The sequence below is a fragment of the Leptinotarsa decemlineata genome, unplaced genomic scaffold, assembly GCF_025532065.1.
Source record: "Leptinotarsa decemlineata unplaced genomic scaffold, Ldec_3_MD MMD2_tig00026336_RagTag_RagTag, whole genome shotgun sequence".
Lineage (NCBI taxonomy): Eukaryota > Metazoa > Arthropoda > Insecta > Coleoptera > Chrysomelidae > Leptinotarsa > Leptinotarsa decemlineata.
In genome coordinates, this window is record NW_027412692.1 from 10419674 (window position 1) to 10442389 (window position 22716).

General features: G+C 34.8%; 1 protein-coding gene across 1 annotated transcript; it reads left to right on the forward strand.

Annotated features, from left to right (window-relative positions):
• The first annotated feature begins 10885 nt into the window (after nucleotides 1–10885).
• Nucleotides 10886–18938, forward strand: LOC111504410 (Helix loop helix protein 4C). Its single transcript, XM_023158959.2, has 2 exons — nucleotides 10886–11617; nucleotides 17808–18938. The coding sequence occupies exons 1-2, from the start codon at nucleotides 11550–11552 to the stop codon at nucleotides 18052–18054; spliced, it is 315 nt and encodes a 104-aa protein (XP_023014727.1). The 5' UTR covers nucleotides 10886–11549; the 3' UTR covers nucleotides 18055–18938.
• The last annotated feature ends 3778 nt before the right edge of the window (nucleotides 18939–22716 follow it).

Here is a 22716-nt window from a genome sequence, read left to right on the forward strand (position 1 = left end):
ATTTTGTTTAATACACAAATTAGTAATATAGTAAATTATTTTTCTCTAGTAGTTCCCTGAGGGATTGCAAGGTCTGTGGAATTGGGACGCTAGGAAATAAGGAAGTAACATAAAAAAAACCAAAATCTCACCTTCTTGCAGAACCATGTTTTTTGTATGTTGAATGAACTATAAAGAGTTTTTTATACTAAAACCTGGTTCCGCAATAGACAAGGTTTCAAATTCCTTAGTGAGCCACTTTGCTATTTGGTAGGTAGGAACTCCAATAGCTGACACGATGGGGCGCATTGATTTTCCCGGTTTGTGGATTTTTGGGAGGCAATATAGTTTCGACACCGTTGGGTTGGAAACTTGTAACTTCCGTTTCAGTTGAGGGGTAAGTATGTTGTTGCATTTCTTGAGGACGTCTTTTACTTCGGCAATTATCTTTGGTAACGGGTTCCTCGACAATTTCGCATACGGTCCGTTAGTAGTGAGAGTATTGACCCTTTCGTAGTAGTCCGAGTTATCCAGAATTACTACTTTGTTACCTTTGTCGGCTTTCAAATAAAAAACGTCCTTGTCTTTCAATCGTTTGGTAAATTTCTTTTGATTTTTATCGTTGTTTATTGAATGCTTCCGTTTATCTGTTATCATGTTCTTGGAGATTTGATTCCTGACTTTTTCTCGAACTAGTCCCTTCGAGGAATCGGGCATATATTAATATTCATTACTACACCAAAGATTCCAAATAGTGCATCATGAGTACAGGGATATAAGTCAAATCACAATGCAATACAATTACAATAAGTTATAAGATAAAAACAATACATATAGAATTAGCTTAAGTAGAAATAGCTAATCTCAGAGATGGAACAGTAAAGAATGTCGAGGTGACAACTTGCAGAACTGCATTTGACACACACGTTATGCAGAGGTGAACGTTTCAGAATATTTGTACGTGGTGTTGACAGATAAAAAAGATTAACCACGCTAGAGGTTGGTCTAGGTAAATTGAATTTCAGTTTTTGCAGAATATGTGGGTCAATAATTAAATTATTAATCAGTTCAAAAAGAAAAATTGTGGAGTTACAATCACGACGTCAACTCAGGCTATTCATTGCATGTCTAGCTAATAATGCATCATGGGGAGATCTAATTGATCTGTTTAAAAAAAATCTGTTTTTCCGGTTGTATACTTTCTCTGTATACAACTGATGAGATGGATTCCAAATTATGGATGCCTATTCTAATTTTGATCTGACGAAAGCATAGTATAAGCTTTTCGATGTAGATGTATCTGCGAAATCTCTGGAGATTCGTGCAATAAATCCATACATTCTGGTTGCAGCAGACAGAACGGCTTTAATGTGTGGTACGAAGAAAGTTTTGTGTCGAAGGTAACACCTAGATCGGTGAATGTGAGAGGCCGTTGGAGTGGAATATCGTTTATCAAATATTGATATGAAAATGGACGATTTTCTAGTGTGTACGTCATTACATTTACTCGCGTTTAAAGGAAGATTATTGCGAAAACACTATTGTTCAACACGTTTCAGATTGAGGGAGAGTTAAAGACAGTCCTCGATGCCATTGATCACACAATATAATTTCAGGTCATCCGCGTTATCAAACTGATAATGAGTAAACTATATAAACACTAAATACATTACACCAGGGTTCTAATCTGGGGCCACTCTTTTTCATAAATGACATTTCGGTAAGGATTACATGCCCTCATTTACTTTTCGCATATTTATTTAGTAGTTAAGTTCATAGACAACTGCTGTCATTTACAGGTACAGGACTCGCTCAATTAAGTTCAAATCTGGTGTAGTGAGAACAGACTTCAACTGAATGTAGATAAATGCAAAGTACTGTCTTTGTAAGTACAGAAAACTCCATCCAGTAATTTCCGAATATTCCATAAATAATGAATCAAATAGGATTCCAGGCATCAATATTTTTGGCTATCAAACTCGAGAAACTCATATCTGAAGGAGATTACTCAAAAACAAACAAGTTTATAAACATTAAACCCGCCATTGTTAACAATACACAAATTACAAAAACCAAATAGATAATCCTAGTCAACCTTTCAACTGTGAAATAATTTAAATCAACATACAGAGTTTATTGGCAAATAAGTACTAAGCCATAACAAAAATATATTATAACCCTGGTTTAGTGAAAGTCGAACTACATCTGAAATTGAAGAAGTAGAAGTTCGAATTACCAACTACAACATTATGAGGTGTGATTTTACTGATTCTACTTCTAGATATATTGGTGGAGTGCTAATATATGTTAGATCAGATATTATGTTCACCAACTACTGGAAATTACTGGTGTAAAGTTATAAAAATTAGATATTTCAATAAGCAACTGTTGATAGGTGCCTTATATCACTCTCAAAATGCAAGTCTTTCTATATTCATCAATGATCTAGAACAGGGGTCTCCAAACTACGGCCCGCGGGCCAAATCCGGCGCGCCAGTATCATCAATCCGGCCCGCGACAACCAATGATTTACTGTCATCAATCTGGCTCGCGACAGCCAATGATTACCTAATTGTTGTTACTATTGCTGTGATAAGTTGAAGAAGAAAACACAGAATGATAATTACTTGGTTTTATTTACTTGCAAGGTAAAACTTAACGATAGAAATGATGACAAAGAAAACTTAACTTAAGTATCTAAGTTTAAGCAAGGGCAGAAATTGGCCCTTTAAGGGCAGAAATTGGCCCTTGGAACAAACTGAAAAAATCATTATGGCCCGAAGGCTTCAAAGTTTGGAGACCCCTGATCTAGAATAATAATAGAGGAGGACTTCAAGATTGATTTCTCTAAAAATGATTTCTATAGAACAATATATAGAAATATGCTCAACATATAAAGGATATCACATTTACTCGATGTACCTTCAACAGTAATACTATTGTAGACTATGTTCTAAGAAATATTTATAGAAGTTTATAATACCCGTAAGATAATACAGATCATTCATAAATTCAGTATGTATCAGTAACTCATGGAGTAACCACAAAATTCAGGTACTCTGTTTAAAAATCTGTTTAAAATCTGTTTTTCCGTTAATCAGCTGTCGCCCCCATACGAACGTCAACTCTCAGAAGTTGGAAACTTGTGCGAGCTAAGGACTAACGAGGTCTTACCTTTTAACGTGTGATTCCTAACACGGTTAAACTATTCAGAAATCTTGGTTCAAACGACATGGATAAAAGTGACTTAGAATTAGGAAGGACGGTAGCCTGGCGACACACTCGATCGACCGCTGTGTGAACCGGTGGTTCAAACTGCAAGAGCGGACGTTCGATTTTCACTTCCTATTGTCCAACTCCTATTAGGAATCACACGTTTAAAGGTAAGACCTCGTTAGTAGATAGTATTGACATCAGTACTTTTCTAGAGGATTTTAAATACAAATGTCAAATAGTGTACTTTGGTACGAAACTGAACTGAAAATCAAAAGTTTTGATCGAGATCGAGCATATTTGTTATTTAATTGCAGTGGAACAGAACAAAATTGCCATAATTTAAGAAACTTCTGTAATGAGTTTGTGAATTTACGAAAAACTAAAAGACAATTATTTTATGACTAAATCGACATGAATAAAAGAAATCCATCATTAATGTGGAAAGAACTCAAGAAATTTGTTAATATGAAAAATAATTCCTCCTCATTCAGTAATGGGATACACTCCAAAAATGGAGATGGCCAAATAAGCATTATAAGAAAGGATGATGATGAAATTTGCAGAAAGTTTCAATAACTTTTTCATTGACAGTATTAGGAATACAAGCTTTATGAGCTTTAATATAGAAGCAACTTCAAAATACAAAAACTCCTAATCTCTTTGTCGGTACAGTCCAACGCAAAAGTCCTGAATTATGTAACACAATAAATAAACGGCAAACTCCGCCTTTGAATCTAATAAGAGACACTTTGACAATGGCAATTATTGATTTAAGGCGTAGCAAACGGAGTTTCGCGCTTTTATTGGTTCAAGGGTGGTCCAGCATACACAAGGGATGCTGCGGAACATCATATCATCTGATTCAGTTGATAAGTTACTACCGAATATATCGCACAGGTTTTCTGAAAAAGTTGTTGTTTTGTTTGAGTTTACAAAAAAACAGGTGAGTCGTTTTTGTACATTTATTCAGAACTTTATTGTTACTGATTTTTGTAATGTGCAGTGCTTATATATTCTCAGAATATTCTGGAATTGACATACAACATATAAAAAAAAATCGAGCCAATTGTTATCGAATTTAAAAATTAAGGCAATGAAGTTATGTTCCATATTTGAGATATTTAACTGAAAATTTCACAGTTTTCGACGAATGAAATAAGTATTTCGTCTCGCGTTATCGTTAACCCAGTTCGTAATAGTGTGTAGATAATTTTTGAAAAAATTCAAGTGCGCTTGCAAAAATTGCAAATGTTATAAACAATTAACTGAAAGAAATATCTCAAAAACTATTGACATTTTTCAAATTTCAAAAAGATTCAAGAAGAGGAGAAATTTTACCAAAAAAAAATACTACCTCCCGAACCTGTAGGACCAATATTTCTGATTTTCCCAGAGAGTTGAAAATGCGTCCCAAAACAGGTACACTGGCTGGCGAAAGACACGATAACTTTGGACCTTCAATGAATATATATTATTTCAACTTATCAAATATCAAAATTAAGAATTTAAAAAACTCAGGCACCTACTGGATGAACGAATGAACAAAAATCCGCCAACAAAAAATTTTTATCCTGATTTCCCAGTTGATTATGCTTTAGTCAATTAACAATCTTTTTCTTTATAAACATTGCGAGTGCGATAATTGTTAAATAATAAATCTGAGATTTTTTCGTTTTTGGAGCTATTTTTGAAAGGTCTCAGAATAGATTTCTGTTGGAAAAATAAAAAAAATGTCATTTTTCAATTTGTTATCAACAATTTACTTAGGTGAAAATTAAAAAGCTTCATTAATCATTGGATTTTTTTCAAAATATTACTATCGATTCGGTTTTTTTATGATCGAAAGCTACATGAAAATGATTTAAAATTTTTTTTATCTGCTAGCGTTTAAAAAATGAACAAATGTGTTGTTCATAAGAAATTAAAAAAAAATTGGAACCATAATCTTTGATGCAAATCATGATTTTAAAAAATCGTTCCCTTAACATTTTTTTATTGCTTAAAATCGCATTTGCTGATTACCAATTTTTTTATCACTTGTTATTAATATAAGGAAACCATTTTTTTTGTATCATAATTGCTCTTAAAGTAACTGCAGTAACTAATTGAAAAGAAATTATATATGTGTGACTAATTACCACTAGTTGATTTTATTTATAAGACTGGTCAAGTTTTATTCATTTCATTAAAGTGAAAAAAAATTGTTTTCATTTAAATTCTCATTGTTTGATTATTGAACAATTTGTTTTGAACAATTAAATTGTTTCTATATATTCTTTTCCCTTTCTACACAATGTTACAAGAACAACTATGTCTTATTTTTTGAGAATATAAAATTGTTTATATTTTATATGGAATTTTAAAAATTCTGTTTTCTTTTACTCCATCATTATTCTCATCTGGTTTTTTGTGTTTAAACTTATTATATCTTATAAAGTAATTGAGATACGATGAAAAAACTCAAGACTCGTTTTTTCTCTAATAATTGAAGAAAAAATTCAGCCCAAAATTCAGACTCTTGCCCAATTATTTATTCCTTTTATACCATTCCTTTAAAAAAATTCAAGATTTTTTTCAATTTTTATTGATAAATATCTTATAAACTATAATGAATTTGACTATATCACTCATGTAACTTTCTATCCAACGTATATTTATCAATAATTTCAGCTTAATAATTTCCCTTTAAATCTATTATTTTATGAATTATGAATAGAACTGAGTTAACAAGAAAGTTTTTCCTTCAGTTAGGCTAAGCATCATACAAATTTGGAAAATGTCGAATAGTTTTTGAGATATTTGCGAAAAAGCAACCCCTAGGCATGAGGTCTACACAAGAAGAGTTGGAAGAGAGAAAAATTGTAAAAAAACAAAATCCAGCTGAAGGAAAGAAATAGAAAGACTAGAAAAAAAGTTTCCTGTTGCGCAAGCAGAGCTTCAAACCGACTGTCCAGGAACTGAAAGAGAAGAAGATTATTCGGTTCTTCAACGATTATATCGAGGTGACTTAGGCGCATGAACGAGTTCAAGAGTTCTAAGATGTCGGTTCATGAAGATAGTCGTCACTTGACAAGATTTCATAGGCCTTGACGACTGCAAGGCGGATTAGAGGAAAAGCAAATTACTGTGATGGGCATAGTTGTAGTAATCCAGCGGCGGCTCGTCAGAGGAGGCAAGGGAGGCTTAGCCTCCCCATGAAATTTGAGGCTATTCGTCGCAATAAATTAAAAGATATTGACAAATAATTATGATAATTTTTTTGTTTGAAAATGATTGGGTGTCATAACTTTACCATTAATTTTTAATATAAATACATAATATGCAAGAAAAAACACTATCACTCATTACGTAGTACATACCACACTGTATCGTGCATCAATGAACCTCGAACGCACCGCCCATGAACGAATAACGAAGAAACCATCAACACGAAATAATAAATGCCATACGTTGAAACGTTGCAAGCAGGGAGCCAAGCCTCCGACCGCTTTAAAAAACACAAGCTCTGCGAGATCGATCCAACCAGCGACATACGTCCCGATTTGTAATTTTAGTTGCAGAAATTATAGCGTTAGAGGAGGCTAGCCTCCAGTTGGTCTCCGACTTTAGCCTTCCCTGTTCTCCAATGCACGAGCCGTCACTGTAGAAATCTTTCCCATAATCGCTTACTTAAAAAAAAGGATTCTTCGTTAGAACGTTAAACTTGGCAGATTGTGTAATTGTTTTTGTACATACGTGATTTTTTATTACACACAGTTTCTATTATTATGATTATTGAAAAATACTGATTATGAATGTAAATTTTCTCTTCTTTGTTCGTTTGTCGTTCGTTGAAAACACATCTTGTTATTTTTTTCAGTTAATTGTCTATAACTTTTGCAATTTTTGCAAGCAGAATTTTTTTTTATTATCTGCACTCTATTTCTAATCGATATACATTGATGAAAAACGTATGGAAATCCGTTCAGTGGTTTTTGATTTTATCGCGTTCAGACAGACAAAAGTATAGACAGGCAGACAGACAGCCAGACGCGGCGGGAGGACTTAGTTTCATGATATGTATCACAACACAACACCTCTATCTAAAAATTCAACTTGATGCTTGTGTTCTTTCCGCAGTCACAATCGACAAATCGCTGAATTAACAATTGTTTCATCCTCCAAAATCATCATCACTCAAATCGTAATAAGCGTTACAATTTCTCGGCCGGTGGTTCTCAGCAAGCGTGCGAATGTAATCCGATTACATTTTGTTTATATGATTGATAATGGGATAATTCGAGGGCGATAACTAAAGCCACGTGCATGAAAGAAATCCCTACAGGGCCAGTATTGCTCCCAAGAGACGTAGCGCGGAGTGACGTTTCTCAGGAATTTTCGATACTTTCCCCCTTTCTATGTTTATAAATGATAGGATAAATAAAAATACATGTGTCACTGTTTATGAAAATATCGGCTATTTTGATGAAAAATTCACGGCGCAAGGGATTGGCACAAGTGATCGGGAAAAGAGAAGAAAGGGATTTCTAGAAATAACAGTGCAGTTCAAGATTAATTTGTTTGGTTCTGCGAATTTTCAGTAGCGCTGATGGAAATTCCATTCAGAAAAAGGAAAACTATAAATGTCACAGGAGGTTTTCACAATATTCTATCATTAGCTGTGGCACAGCACTTCTCAATATAACAGACGACTTATTTAGGGAAATAGATAAATAGTAGACTGTCTACTATTATTAGATTATAGGGGAGACTGGGGCAAGATGAGATAGCTAAGACAAAACTCGTTATACAAGGAAAATTAAACTCTTTAATAACATTCTTTAACAAAAGAGGTAACCATTATACATTTCTCTCTTATAATTAAACGTTGTAGCATGCAAAATCACAGAACTTTTTTTGGCAAATGATGAAAAAATAAACTCGGCAAATTTCCCGTTTTGCCCCATAACTGGGGTAAGATGGGAAGCGCTGTGGGGCAAAACGAGTACGCTTTTTAATCGGGTAGACAGCGTTCACAAATGTGTGCCTCTTCTCTTCATCTTCCTCATCTACTCCGGCACATGAATCATGCGCTCAACCGTGGCACACGCCACAGATGACCCAACCTTCGGTTGAATCTGAGTACCTATAAGTACCCACAATAGATGCAAGCGCAGTCATCATCCTCTTCTTGAGATGAACTATCTTCCGATTCAGTTTCTTTTTTGCACCTTTTGGTTTGACGCTTTTTCTGCAGGTTTTCCTTGTCAGTTGTCTTTTTAATCTTCTTTGCAGTCTTTTTTCCAGGTTTCTTTATTTGTTTTTTACCTTTTCCAATCACTTGATTATCAGTACTTAGGAAATGTTATTTTAATCACAAGGCGGGGCAAAACGGGATAGTATCCCATTATGCCCCGATCATCTTGTCCCGATCCACACGTAAAAAAAATGACGCAATTCTAACCTCAAACTTTACCGGCGAAAAAACCTGGTTAGAATTTAATGTTTTGGACTACTATAATAAGCTCGGGATTGAAATAATACATTAACACAGGTACTTACATGTCTGTACATCAGTTTTCGAATCAAATATCGCGTAAAAACACTTGCAATATCACTTTTTTCTCTCTGCAACGCAAAAACGAGTTCTAACCTGTTAGCTCTGCTTGGACACGCTAGCGGAGAGTGAAGTTCGTGCAAATGGCGCTGTCGCCGCTCCGAACACGATTACTATTCACGCACTCAGGCTTACTTCCCGTGCTGCCCCGAACTTCATCTTGCCCCGGTCTCCTATAGGGTCTTGCTATAGGGACTTCCGAACTTTGAAAACTAATAACGACCTTCTTGTTAAAGCTACATCTGTCAAATTAGTTGTCACTTATTCAGTCTGTACGGATGTCTGTCTGGACGGACGTTGCATTCAGCAACACGTCCAAATAATAAAATTGTGTTACCAAAATGGGTGTTTTGTACCATGCGCTTCGCCAATTTAACGGTTCCTAACTATTCGCAATGTGGTGGATTAATTTGTGTCCACTGGTTCAATAAACAATCGACCAACGCCCGTACGTCGACGGAACGCAAGATCTGTCGAAAACATCGCCGCTATCTGTGAGAGTATGCAGAAGAATCTGAGACAGTCGATTTCGCGTCGTTGACAAGAACTCAGCCTTTCGCACACCACAATTTGGCGTATTTTGCGTCGTGACTTGGGCCTGCACCCGTACAAAATTCAAGTGGCCCAGGAACTGAAGGTAAACGACCATAGACAACGACGTTTGTTCGCTGAATGGGCTCTGCTCTGGAGCAGTTGAGTTATTTTCATTGAAAAATCATCTTTAGCGATGACAACCATTTCTGGTTACGTGAACAAAAAAAATTGTTGAATGTGGGACAATATCAATCCACATGAGATCCAAGAGCGCCTAACGCATCCCGAAAAAGTTACTGTTTGGTGAGGATTTTGGGCTGACGGCGTCATCAGTTCATATTTCTTTGAGAACAACGTTGGTCAGGCAATAACTGTCAACGGCGAGCATTATAGGTCGATAATTATCAATTTCTTTTGGCCTGAAGTGGATAATTTGGACACCAACGACATGTGGTTTCAACAGGACGGCGCTACGTGCCTCTCAGCTCATGACATATTCTGCACGAACGATTTAAGAGCATGGTCATTTCACGTGAAGGTGATGCGAACTGGCCACCGAGTTCGTGTGATTTGACTCCGTTAGACTTTTTCTTGTGGGGTTTTCTTAAGTCGCAGGTATATGCGAATAAGCCACAAACTTCAGCGGTCCTCAAAGCCAACATAACCCATGTCATCGGTCAAATTGAGCCTGATTTATGCGACAGAGTAATGGAAAATTAGACGTTTCAAATGCGCTCCACTCAGAGAAGCTATGGTGAAAATTTGAACAATGTTATATTCCACACAGAATGGAATCAATAGGTCTTTCAAAGGAATAACAAATGTTGATGATATCTCATACACAGTTTGTTTTATATAAATTTAAAGATAAGAAGCGCTTACTGAAATATACTATAATAAAGTGTGATACTACTGCTTTCCCTGCTTCACTTCATAGGTTTAGAAAATTACGCACTCAACTTCATCGAAAACTATCTCACAGGAAGATCTCAGAGAGTGGCATTACACGGAGTTTCATCTGAAAGTAGATTTATATCACGTGGAGTAGCACAAGGTTCGATTCTTGGTCCTCTGATCTAGCCTATTTTCACATTGTCCTCAAATTTTCTAAAATACTCACGAGTTCAAATGTAGGCAGACGATAACCAAATATACTACTATTTTAAACCAAATACAATAGTTGAATTACAACGGAAAATAAATGAAGACCTACTTCAAATTGTAGATATATCTAAGAAGCCTCGGTCTTTATACTAATAATAAGTTAAAATGTTCCCATGATGTATTTTTCATACTACAGAAATCTTACGCAAAACCCAAAATGATATATGGTCATAGACTTATCATTAGTAGGCCACTCAAAAGTCTGTTATGCAATTTCTTTGTACTATCTCAAGCTACTGCGATTATGTTAACTGCAAGTTAAATTCAATATTTGTTCTAAAATTTTTTTAAGAAAACCTATTACAGATAAGATCCAATCTAAATCCATTAGTAGATTGAAATTGTTTGCAAAACTTGAGCATAGCTAAAAGAGGTCCTCTGTGGAGATATATTAAATGTAAGCATATTGAGGATTTCTGGTGAAATTGTTAAATTGTTTATTAATTTATATAGGAATATCATTGATGTTAAAGTTGCCTGTGTTCCAAAGATAGTATTTTGAATTCTGATATCAATTGTGATGTCCTGACGTTACTATAATTAGGCTACAAGCGGTACTATTCAAAATACAAATATCTCAACAGTTTATTTCGTACTTTTTCCAAAATCATTTAAATGTGTTTGATGTTCCCTGGACCAAATAATTGAGGCAAATTCTAGTTTAGGCCTGACCAGGGAATAGTATAGTACTTTAATGGTATTAATATTGGACAAATTCCTTATTTGTCTAATAACAAAGCCTGAAATACGATTAGCAGATTTGATCATGTCATTAATGTGAGTGGAATCAAATGTGTTGAGTCACTTGAACACTTCCCGTGAAAGTATTTATAGAAGAGAGACAAATCTCCAACCTTTCTTCGATCTTGTTCATTCAACATAATGGTATTTTTGCTTTATTTTGATTGTAGTAACCTGACAATTTTTAATACATTTCCTTCTCCCTAAAATTGCAATTCTGAAAAAACTAAAGGGATCTTCAATCATTTTTTGTTTTCGTTACAGAAAAATTAAAGGGCTAGAAGACTGGTACAGCACCTCACCTTGTGAGGATGCCATTATGACTTCAGAAAATCGGGAGGTACTTCAAACCATAACGACTTGTAGTAACGTTGTTTCCAAGAAGAGGTGAGTTCACGTCAACTAGTAAAGGATGTGAAATTTAATATATGATCATCAAATCTCTAAATACTTACCCTGAACTTTTCGGAAATATTCCAAAGCGTTTTAAATAATCAAGCCGCCAATTCTAATGAAAACAACATTTTCCCATTGACTTTTATTATATCTGTACTAGTTGTTGACCGTGGCTTCGCCCTCGTAGAATTTGGTTCATCACATTAAGTTTCGTGACATACTATTTCAAAGAAATAATAGTTACAATATTTTTTTATTAACCCAAAACTTCAGGATTCTAACTTCAAAACGAAATTCAATACAATCTCTAAACCACTATTTTTCCCCTTAGGGATTGAAATTCCTGATTCACTTTGTTGATGCTTATTCATGCTATACAAAGAACCTTCCTGCATATTTCAAGATTCTAGGTTCAGTGGCTTTGGCTGTACGTTAATATAAGAGTATCAGTCAATCAATAGGTACCCAATTATACAATATTGAATAGCATCAGTAAAAAAACAAAGAAATGAGCGAATCAATATTTTTACAGACAACAAGAGCGCATTAGAGGTTCTGACAAACCCGAAGGTGACATCAAGACTGTTCTGGGAATGCCATGAAGAACTGAATGAACTTGCAAACAGGAACAAATTAACTTTGTACTGGGTGCCAGGGCATTCAGGAATCACAGGTAATGATAAAGCTGATGAATGCACTAGACACGGATCATCAACTTCATATATAGGTCCTGAACCAGCTCTGGGGGTACCAAAATCATTGGTACGAAACCAGATTAGGACATGGACCAATAAGAAGCACACAGAGTACTGGACAAAAGTACCTGGCAACAAACACAGTAGAACGTTCATTAGGGAACCGTCCGATAAAAGAACCGAAGAACTACTTCAATATAGTAGGGATCGGCTCACAATAATTACAGGGTTACTAACCGGTCATTATCCGCTTAGAGGACACCTGAATAAAATGGGGCTGTATAAAGGAGACCTCAGCTGCAGATTATGCAACGAAGGGATACAAATATATTTAGAGAAGGGATACAACTATATTTAGTTGCAAAAAACGATTGTTAATTAACAAACGCATTTTTTAGCAACGAAGGAATTTTTTTGAGAAACCATATTTTTTTTAAAAATCATGATTTTTTTAAATTAACATAATGCAAAAAAAATTTTCGAATTGCTTGTAAACAATGTATTTGTTTATAATAAATTTATTAACAATAGCTGTGAAAAATTAAAAAAAATATTATTAATTAGTTTTTAGCCATGAGACATTGAAACAATAAAAAATTTGGAAAAAAAAATTGTAATGTATTTTTTATAAAATTATAATTTTATAAAAAAATAATATAAAAAATAGAAAATAACAATTTTTTCATTTGGCAACGGTAATCTATTTTTTCACTTCACTGAAGGAAAAAAATGCCAGGGTTTTAGTTTAATAATTATAGGGATTTTTATATTAACTTTCAATTCAGAAAAAGTTATTAATTAACAAATTTATAATTAACGTTAAAATTGGGATAAAAATTTTTTGACTGCGGATTATTGTTTATTGATGTATCCCAACATTACATGAATTTTTTCATTCCTTAATATTTACATTTAATATGTTTAAATCATTTTTTTTTGGTTTTTATGTCAGAGTGACGAAAGGCGCGCGAAAGCCAGACTACCCGCTTTTGGCTCTATTTTCAGGGCTCTGTAAAAATTATAAATAATCGAGATACAGTTTCGAGAGTCAGGACTTTTTTTACGCAAATTCATTGATCTTTTCAAATTTTTTTTCAAATTTTCAAAATTTTGAAAAAATTCCGAGATATTAAGAAAAAACTAAAGCCCAATTTTTTTTTCACTTAATTGTTTATAACTTTTGTAATTTTTATCGGCGCGTTTTCGGACCTTTCCTTAAACTTTCTAGGCAAAAATACGAATCGAATGACACCTTGGTCGTAATTTTTGGACAGGGCTGAAAAATGTCATCAAAAACAGCTAAATCGAGTACATGTGAACCAGACTAGAAGCCGCGGGCAACAACTCGTACATACATACATTTATCCATCCCCATAAACTTTTACATTTATAATATGTTAGTATGGATTTTTGCTTGTCTTGAATCTTATGAAAATTACTGCTAACAATGACAAACTTTTCAAATGAATATGTTCGTAAAATGTTTGGGACAAAATTTCATTCAAATATCATTTGTTCGGTTATATTCACTATTGAAAAAATGGATTTAATTCCAAAAAATTCGAAGAAAATATTACACATACCATTTATTATGTGCAGCACATGGAAAATATGATTAGAATAACTCTTTTCTTTCATTCCAAAAAACCTATTGGTGAGCACTGCCCTAATTTATATTTCATGAGTTATGCCGTTTACAGTTTTGTTTATGTTTTGGGATAGCGTGACATCCCCCTCGTAAAATTGATATGTAACTTATGATGTTCCCACTATCGATTTTAAAATAAAAATTTGCATGCTCACGAAATGTTCATGCTTATATAGTTCATCCAAATAATGTAATTTTAGAAAATGCATCGACGACACGCAATATATCTTTCAGAAACCACGAATTGCCCCTAATTTGTTTTCTTTTCTATAGCTAGTGAATGAACATTCTTCCAAAATAGATTGTTAGTGAAAAAATCTTCGATCCCAATTCCGTTAACACTATACGATACTATTAACAGTAATTATATTTTGTTCGATTCTTGACCTACTTATTTTTTGGAAATTCATATTAAATGTAAGATAGAGATGTAGGATAGAGGATAGAGAAAATAAGAATTGCATTTATCGGATACCCTGTGAGTGCGGAAAATCCTATATTGGTGAAACTAAGAGGCCATTGAATGTTCGCATTGCCGAGCACAAGAAACACACACAGCGAGGGGAAACCAGCAAATCAGGAATAGCAGACCATGTGTTTGGACCCATCAACACAACCATCGAGTGTTGCAGACAAAGGCAGTGAGAATACTCTGTGCAACATTGAATTAATTGTAGGCGTTCAGTTATGACTGTCTGGATGGAAAGAATCGCTTGGGATGATGATGTCTATATAGCTAGGTTTTCTGAAAACATTGAACTCAAATTTATTCTGATTGTGTGTAATGGCCAGGTCTAATAAATTTATCTGTTTCTCCATCTCTGTTTCGAGTGTGAACTGAATGTTGCTATTGAGATTGTTCATGAATGTAATAAATTGGTTCAGCTGTCGTGTAGTACCTCTGAAACAGACGAGAATATCGTCTACATATCTGTACCAAAATTGAATATATTTTTTTACCCAGGTCGTAATTTAAATCCAGTAACATGCAACGATCTGATAGATATTATATCTAAATTAAAAAATAATTGCTCTCCTGGACCGGATAAAATAAACACACAAACTGTAAAGTCCATACATTTGCATATTATTAAACCAATGGAATATTTATGCAAAAGGACCTATGTTATGCAAAAGGAAAAATCCCTAAGTAATGGAAACAGGCTATTATCACACCCGTATATAAGGCAGGAGATCGAGGATTACCGGGCAATTATAGGCCAATCTCTGTAATAAATACTTTCACAAAAATCTTTGAGCACAGTATTAAAAGAAGGCTTATCAACTTTTTCGATGAAAATGATGTATTAACCGATAGTCAATACGGATTCATAAAAAAATCAAATACGGAAAATGCTGTTCTAGACTTCGTGAGGAACGGCGTGGAGGCACTGTACAGATCGGACAGATGCATAGCCATTTTTCTTGACCTTGCCAAAGCCTTTGACACCGTTTCCCACGAAATTCTCTTGCATAAGCTATATAGGTATGGAGTTCGGGGTTTGACACTTGATTTACTTCGAGACTATCTATCAGAGAGAACACAAAGAGTAAAGATAAACGAAGAACTTAGTGATTTCTCAACAATTACTGCCGGTGTACCACAGGGTACTGTATTAGGACCTATTCTATTCTTGGTATATATAAATAGTATTAGTAAAATTAAAAACTTTCAGGGACATATTATATCCTACGCTGACGATACGGTCATTATCTTCTCAGGGGACTCATGGCAAGGAGTCTACAGAAAAGCGGAAAATCAAATGAAAAAGATGAAAGCATGGCTCGATTATAATCTTCTTAGCCTAAACGTTGGAAAAACAAAATTTATGACAATCACTTTAACAAAAAGCGACCAACCAAATGAAAAGTTTTTGAAGATACATAAAATAAATTGCGCTCAAAATATCTGCCAATGTCCTACGATCGAAAAATCGATTAAACTTAAATATTTAGGAGTCATAATTGACCAGCATTTACGATGAGCATACGCAGTATATGATCAAGAGTCTAAGGCAACTCATTCATAAATTTTACTCCCTGAGAGATATCCTAACCCGTAAGAACATGCTTACCTTATATTATGCACTGGCAGAGTCTGTTCTTAAGTATTGCATTACAGCATGGGGAGGAAAGTTTGAAAAAAATTTAGGAGGTTTACAAATAATGCAAAACACATTACTGAAAATTATTTGTAAGAAGGACCGTTTATTTTCCACAAAAAAGCTGTATGAAGAAATAAACTTATTCAACATCAGAAGTCTCTACTCTTACTCTTGTTTAATATGGATATTTCATAACAAAGTAAATTACCAAAGTTCAACTATTGAAAAAGAGACCAGATCTGTTATAAAAAGGTCTATCCATCTACCTTTATTCAAAAAAAGTCATTCAACAGAAATCTGTATATTACTTTGGCCCAAAACTTTTCAATTTACTACCACCCGAGTCCAGGAATATTATAGACATAAAGAAATACAAAATTGCTATAAAATCATTTCTACGCTACAATCAACTTATTATTGAAAAATTATATTGAACACATATACTTGAAAGCTCCATTCTCCAGAAATATCAAATGTATATAAAATGTCTGACAGAATAAAAAATCTCCTTTTAAAAAAAGGGATACCTATCACAACACAAGCGCATTTGCGCTTAGGTGAAAGGTCCCAATATATAAAAGGGGATAAGAAATATTTATATATTATTATTAATTTTGTATTATTATTAATTTGTAATTATTATTTGTAATTATTGTAATATACTTTCAATAATATACAGGTCTTCAAGCTATTCATAAATATATCTGCTAAAAGTGGACTAAGGGGTGAGCCATTGGTAAACCTGAATCCTGTTTATAAAATTTGTTGTTGAACTGTAGGTAGCTCTGATTTACAAAATTCAATATAATTACCTCATTTACTACGCAAAACCTAAAAGGGATAAGTGCCATTGGTATTTGGAGCAATCTACAAGTAGTGTTTTTGGATCAATACTCAGTAATTTTGATATGTTTTGGTATCTCAGATAAGGTATTGATGATTCGGGTAACATTTTTGTTATTACAGTTACAGGTTTAATTAACCTACCTACGAATGAACAGTGTTCCAAGCTTTTGAGAAGCAGCCTTTGCAATTCCAGGGACATATGATTGTGCCAAGACATATTGGTATATCCATTTGAACCCACAACAAACTTATCGAAGAAGAAAGCGGAATTATCTTTCATGGCATTATTATATCCGGCTCGGAGACATTCATCTTCTTGGAGAAAACCGATGCCTGGGTTTTTGTGGTATTGAATTGAACCTGGTTACCTTTACCGCAAAGCAACACATTGGATTCTTGCTTTTTTCCAATATGTCGTTGATATACAATAAAAAAAAGGTTGGAGACAATATTAATCCCTGGGGAACACCAACGTTGATGTTTGTACTTATAATGGGACTAGAAGTCGAATGGCCGACTGCTCTTGTACCTGTTTGGTCCAACCCTTCCTCAATTATCCAGAGAATCTTTGTGTTATGAACTGCCGGTATTGACGTCTTGTTTGATGTCTGAGCTCTCTTTTTTACTGTTGATATTATTCTTATGTTAGGTAATAATAGCGTTACAGGTATGACTGCAGGATTCAATTCAAAAATTAGAATTTAATTTTGGACTTGGACTCAAAAAAATGTATTTTATTTTATTACATAGAACTATCGAAGCACGTTTCATGAGTTATCTCGGACAGTATTATCCCTGTTATGGTTTGTGGAGAAAGTAATTCCATTAGATTCATTCTAAGCTGGAGTTTCCAGTTTAAATTAATAATAGTAGGTTATGAATTTCAGAGAAAAAACCGGTGAAATGGGTTCCTTGAGCAGGGAAGAGAGAAGAAGACGTCGAAGAGCTACCCAAAAGTATAGAACGGCTCACGCGACCAGGGAGAGGATAAGGGTGGAAGCATTCAATGTCGCTTTCGCAGAACTCAGGAAACTACTGCCTACTCTTCCTCCAGACAAGAAGTTGTCCAAGATCGAGATTCTCAGATTGGCTATTTGTTATATCGCCTATCTCAATCATGTTTTGGATGCTTAGGTTAATAGAGGGACTAAAGTCAAATGAGGTTTTTGAAACATTAGGTTGTTTTAAAAGTTTTGTCCGTTTTTATCTCAGTGAATATTTACTCAATTCAATCGTAATGAGTGCCATTTGAAAAAGTGCACTTTTGCCAACGTAACACAAGTCGATTAATACATTTCGTCGATTTCCTCACAGTAGGACTCTGCTGTGATGGTTTTGGCCCGGTTGCAGATAGTTATAGTGAATCACAACAGCCGCTGAGTACCATATAGTAACCAAGCTCCTTTTTTAGAGGGTTTTCGCGTTTGGGAAGTGCCTGGGTGGCTCATCGGTGTCCAACCACTGTCTTGAACGTCTCTTGTTGTCGTAGAAGGTTCACTTCTCATCACATGTTAAGATTCCATCCAAAAAAGGATCATTTTGGTTGCGCAAAATCAAAGAAGAACATACAACAAGATTTGAACGATCGTTCAAATCTTGGGGCACCCACTTTTCGAGCTTTCCGACTTTTCCAAAAAGTATCCACCAGGGTCCAAAAAATCCAGGATTACTGTAGGTCAACCATTTCTGGGCTCATCTTCGAGGCTAAAGTTTCCGGAACGAAATTTCGCAAACCAACGTCTTTATTACTATAATTGTCAAATACCTGGTTAATGTTTCGCTGTTTCGGCAACGCTTCGGTTCAGTTTGAATTCTTATAACATTGAAGCTGGAAGAACTTTTGAAACAACCCAATAATAAATCAATGGCTTCTGTTCGTTATGATTCGTTTATCAGAGGAATATGGAAGAAAATTTTAGAGTTCAGTCAGATTCATGCCAAAAATTTTTTGTGATATATAGATTTATAAGTTGATAATTTTAATTGATTGTATGTAAGTAATAAAAGTTTTGAAAAGAGCTTTTTGGCTTTTTATTTCTCCGTTTTCTTACAAAAATTGTATAGATCACACACAAATACAAACTGGAATGAAAAGTCTATACGAAACAACTGCTCTCAAAAGTATGACCATAGATTTACACAGAAATCACTTTCTCCTATTAAGTTTTTACTCCAAACCGTTATGGACTTGAGACAGTGATTCACAGTTGAACCCCACACCGTAATGTATGAAAATGAAATCGATATGAAATTTCAAATAGAAAACTATCATTTCTAGGTGTACCTCTAGAAGTTAAGGGCCGAAAACAGTTGTCGTCAATTCCTCATCGGCACCTTTTTTGGGTAACTTCAAAAAGCGAAACATACACTTCACGCATAAGATAAAGACTTTATGTCACTGGAAGAGACAATTCTGCTCTGTCACGAAGACATGGTCTTTTAAATCTTGGGAACAAGAAATAGTCGCAGTGGGCCAAATCTGGTGAATACTGTGGCTTCGACATGGTTGTTGTGCTTTATCGTGATACGAAAGCTATGAATTGTTTTTCTACGATACCGGACATTGTAGTGTTTCTCGCAAGCGGCGCATAACTTCAAGATAAAACTCCTTATTGATCATACGACCAGTAGCGAGAACTCCCGATGCACTAGGCCACGGTAATCGGAGAAAACTTGGCGTGATTTTTATGGTCTTGGCTCTTCTGGGCCTTTCCATCGGAACGATTGGACTTTGGTTTAGATGCCATAACCATATACCTATGATTCGTCAACAGTTATGATCCTTTTGAGCAAATCTGGATCGCCGATGACGTCGTTTGACAATTCCTGAGTAAAGCTCGTGCAACGGCGAAACACTACACGTGCTGTGTAGCTTTCTCAAGCTATTGTATAGCGAAACACGTGTTTCGGTTGTTTGGGGTGCTGTAAACTGTCAAGTGAAAAGCTCGCAATAGACCGGTACTCATATATGAAATACAATAGTGAAGTTATGAATAAGCTCAATATTTATTGTCTCAAAGATATGAGTTATGGATCATATTGTCGCTTACCCAACAAGATACGGCCCCTTAAGCGACGCTTTTCTCGATAGACGCAGAAAAATACAAAGTATTATATTGATTCTCCGTTCAGTAGAAATATCCAGAAGGGAAAAGTGACTGTCAACAAAGTTTACGTTCAAGAAACATTATAATGAAGTTTCGAAGGCAGTTCAATTATGTTTTTTGTATTCTTAAGATTTTAGTTAATTTCACTGTACTAATGGTAACGTTCTCACTTTCTGCACCTCTCCACGTCTCTTTCTCTCCGACTCGTTTTCAGAGTCTCTAGGGACACAGATTTGTGGAATAGGAAAGGACGCAGATGTTCCTAAAGCGGTGTTATATATAATTTGTCAGTTAAACAGCCGAAAGCAGAAGTGTTCGAAATTTCCATTCGATTCTAGAAGGTGATATAAATACCACTTTGCGTATTTATTGTTGGTGGAACATGAGACCCGATCATATTGAGTGTTACGAAGCTTTGAAAAGACTACATTATATATTTGTTATATCTCGAGAAAAGATTTCGAGAACCCGAGCGTAAAATCAAAATAAAACAAAAAATAGAGTTCAGTCTTTCTACTACACAAAGTTTTAATTATTTCCACACTGATAATATTGTATCTATGTGTTCAAGCTAGCTATTAAACAGAATGATATACTTATAACAGACATCCAACCGTCTCTGGAGACTGTACCGAGGAGAGACACATACGTACTAGAAAATAAATATTTTAAAATAAAATCTCGAAATATTCATCTCTCCCAACTAGTACTGGTAAATGCCTGACAAAAACTACTACTTCCCCGGCTAATACCACGCTGGATATTGAATTACATCCGACAGACACTTATGCAAGGTACCTCACAGAAGTTAGTCTCGCAGATGTTTCTTGTTCATCCAGCAACAGGACCATGCTGAAAGTATTCGAATAGAACACCTACAAACCGGTTTCGAGGTATTACCTCTCGTCAGTGCAGGAAAGATCCGACCCAAACAGCAAAGTGCCCCCAACTAGATTAATTTCAACGTAGCTCAATTGCATATATGAAACCTTCGTCTAACAGAAAGATTGCTAACTAGTAACAGCTCCATCTAGTGAATGCAGCCCCAAGAGGAGCCAATACTCTAACAGAGATCAAACTCTGACTGAAATCTGTATCGAGGAGAGATATATATGTACTAGAAAATAAATATTTCGAAATAAAATCTTGGCTCAAAACTTCCAAGTTTTTATTAATATAACCTAACTTCCTTTCTGGGATAGAGCTTTAATCTACTTTTTATGGCTACAAATAACAATTAAATATTTATATACTTACAATATTCATCCTTCTTCTACCTACTTCTCTAGTAAACAGTTTACCAAACAGTTCAAAGGATATAGAAGAATATTTAGGCAAAACGAATAATACTGGATATTCAATGTTTTTTAGAGCAATTGATAGAAATGATGTTCTAGTCGTGATACAGACGTTGAAAAACAAGAAGACTAAAGATATATATGGAATAAGTGTCTATGTTGTTAAACAGTTTGGTCATCCTAAATGAATAAGGATGTTTCCCCTCAATGCTTAAGTTGGCAAGAATCTCCCCAATCTATAAAAAAGGATACCCAGAAGTAACCCAAAATATGTCCACTTTGGATGCTATCAAGTCATTAACTCGTGCTATAAAAGCTAGTTTTGAAAGAAACGAAAAATTTTTGGGAATCTTCACAGACCTAAGTGCAGCTTTTGATTGTGTTGATCATGACATACTACTGAGGAAAATGGAGTACTACGGAATAAGAGCAGTGGCACTGACTCTAATCAAATCCTACTTGTCCAATCGATTTCAAGTAGTTTGTATTGAAAATCAGAGAAGCACTCCTTAGATAATAGGTAGGGGAGTTCCTCAGGGATCAATATTGGACCCCCTTCTCTTTATTATTTATATTAACGATTTGCCAAATATGTTCTCTCCTCAAATATCGAGACAATTATGTATGCTGATGACACCACATTTGGCCTCAGTATCAATAAAGGGGAGTGTCCGGCTACAATACTTGGGGTATTGTAGCCGGGGTATTGTCAAGAACCTGGTTCTTGACAAACAAGCTCATACTCAATGAAAAAAAAACCAAAAGTCTCATTTTCGAATCTAGGCTATTCTACAATGTAGAAAACGACCTAGACATGCTGCACACTAAATTTCTGGGTGTAGATATAGATGTCAGGCTATTATGGAACATATATATATATATATATATATATATATATATATATATATATATATATATATATATATATATAGAATAGTAGTTTTTCGGGGAGTCGGTCTACTATTCTATACATACATACGGTCGTATTGCAAGTTGTATATATATATATATACAACTTGCAATAGACTGAATAGTGCAGTATTTGCTGTAAGGAAAGTTAAACAACTTATTAACCAATCCGCTGCAATAACTGTTTAGGTATTATGCACTGTTAAAATCCATTATTAGATATGGCTTGTCTGTCTGGAGCTCGGCAGCTCAGTTTCATTCAAATGCTATATTCGTCATTCAGAAAAGGGCTGTAAGATGTATCATAGGAGCTAATTTTGAAGACTCCTGCAAACCAATCTTTAAAACGTTGAGAATAATGACACTTTACTCTCTGATAATTTTTGTAAAGTTACTATATGTCAAACAAAACATTAATAGTTACTCTGTTGTGTCCGATTTACACGGTCAAAATACGAGAAATAAAGAGAATTTGATTTTAC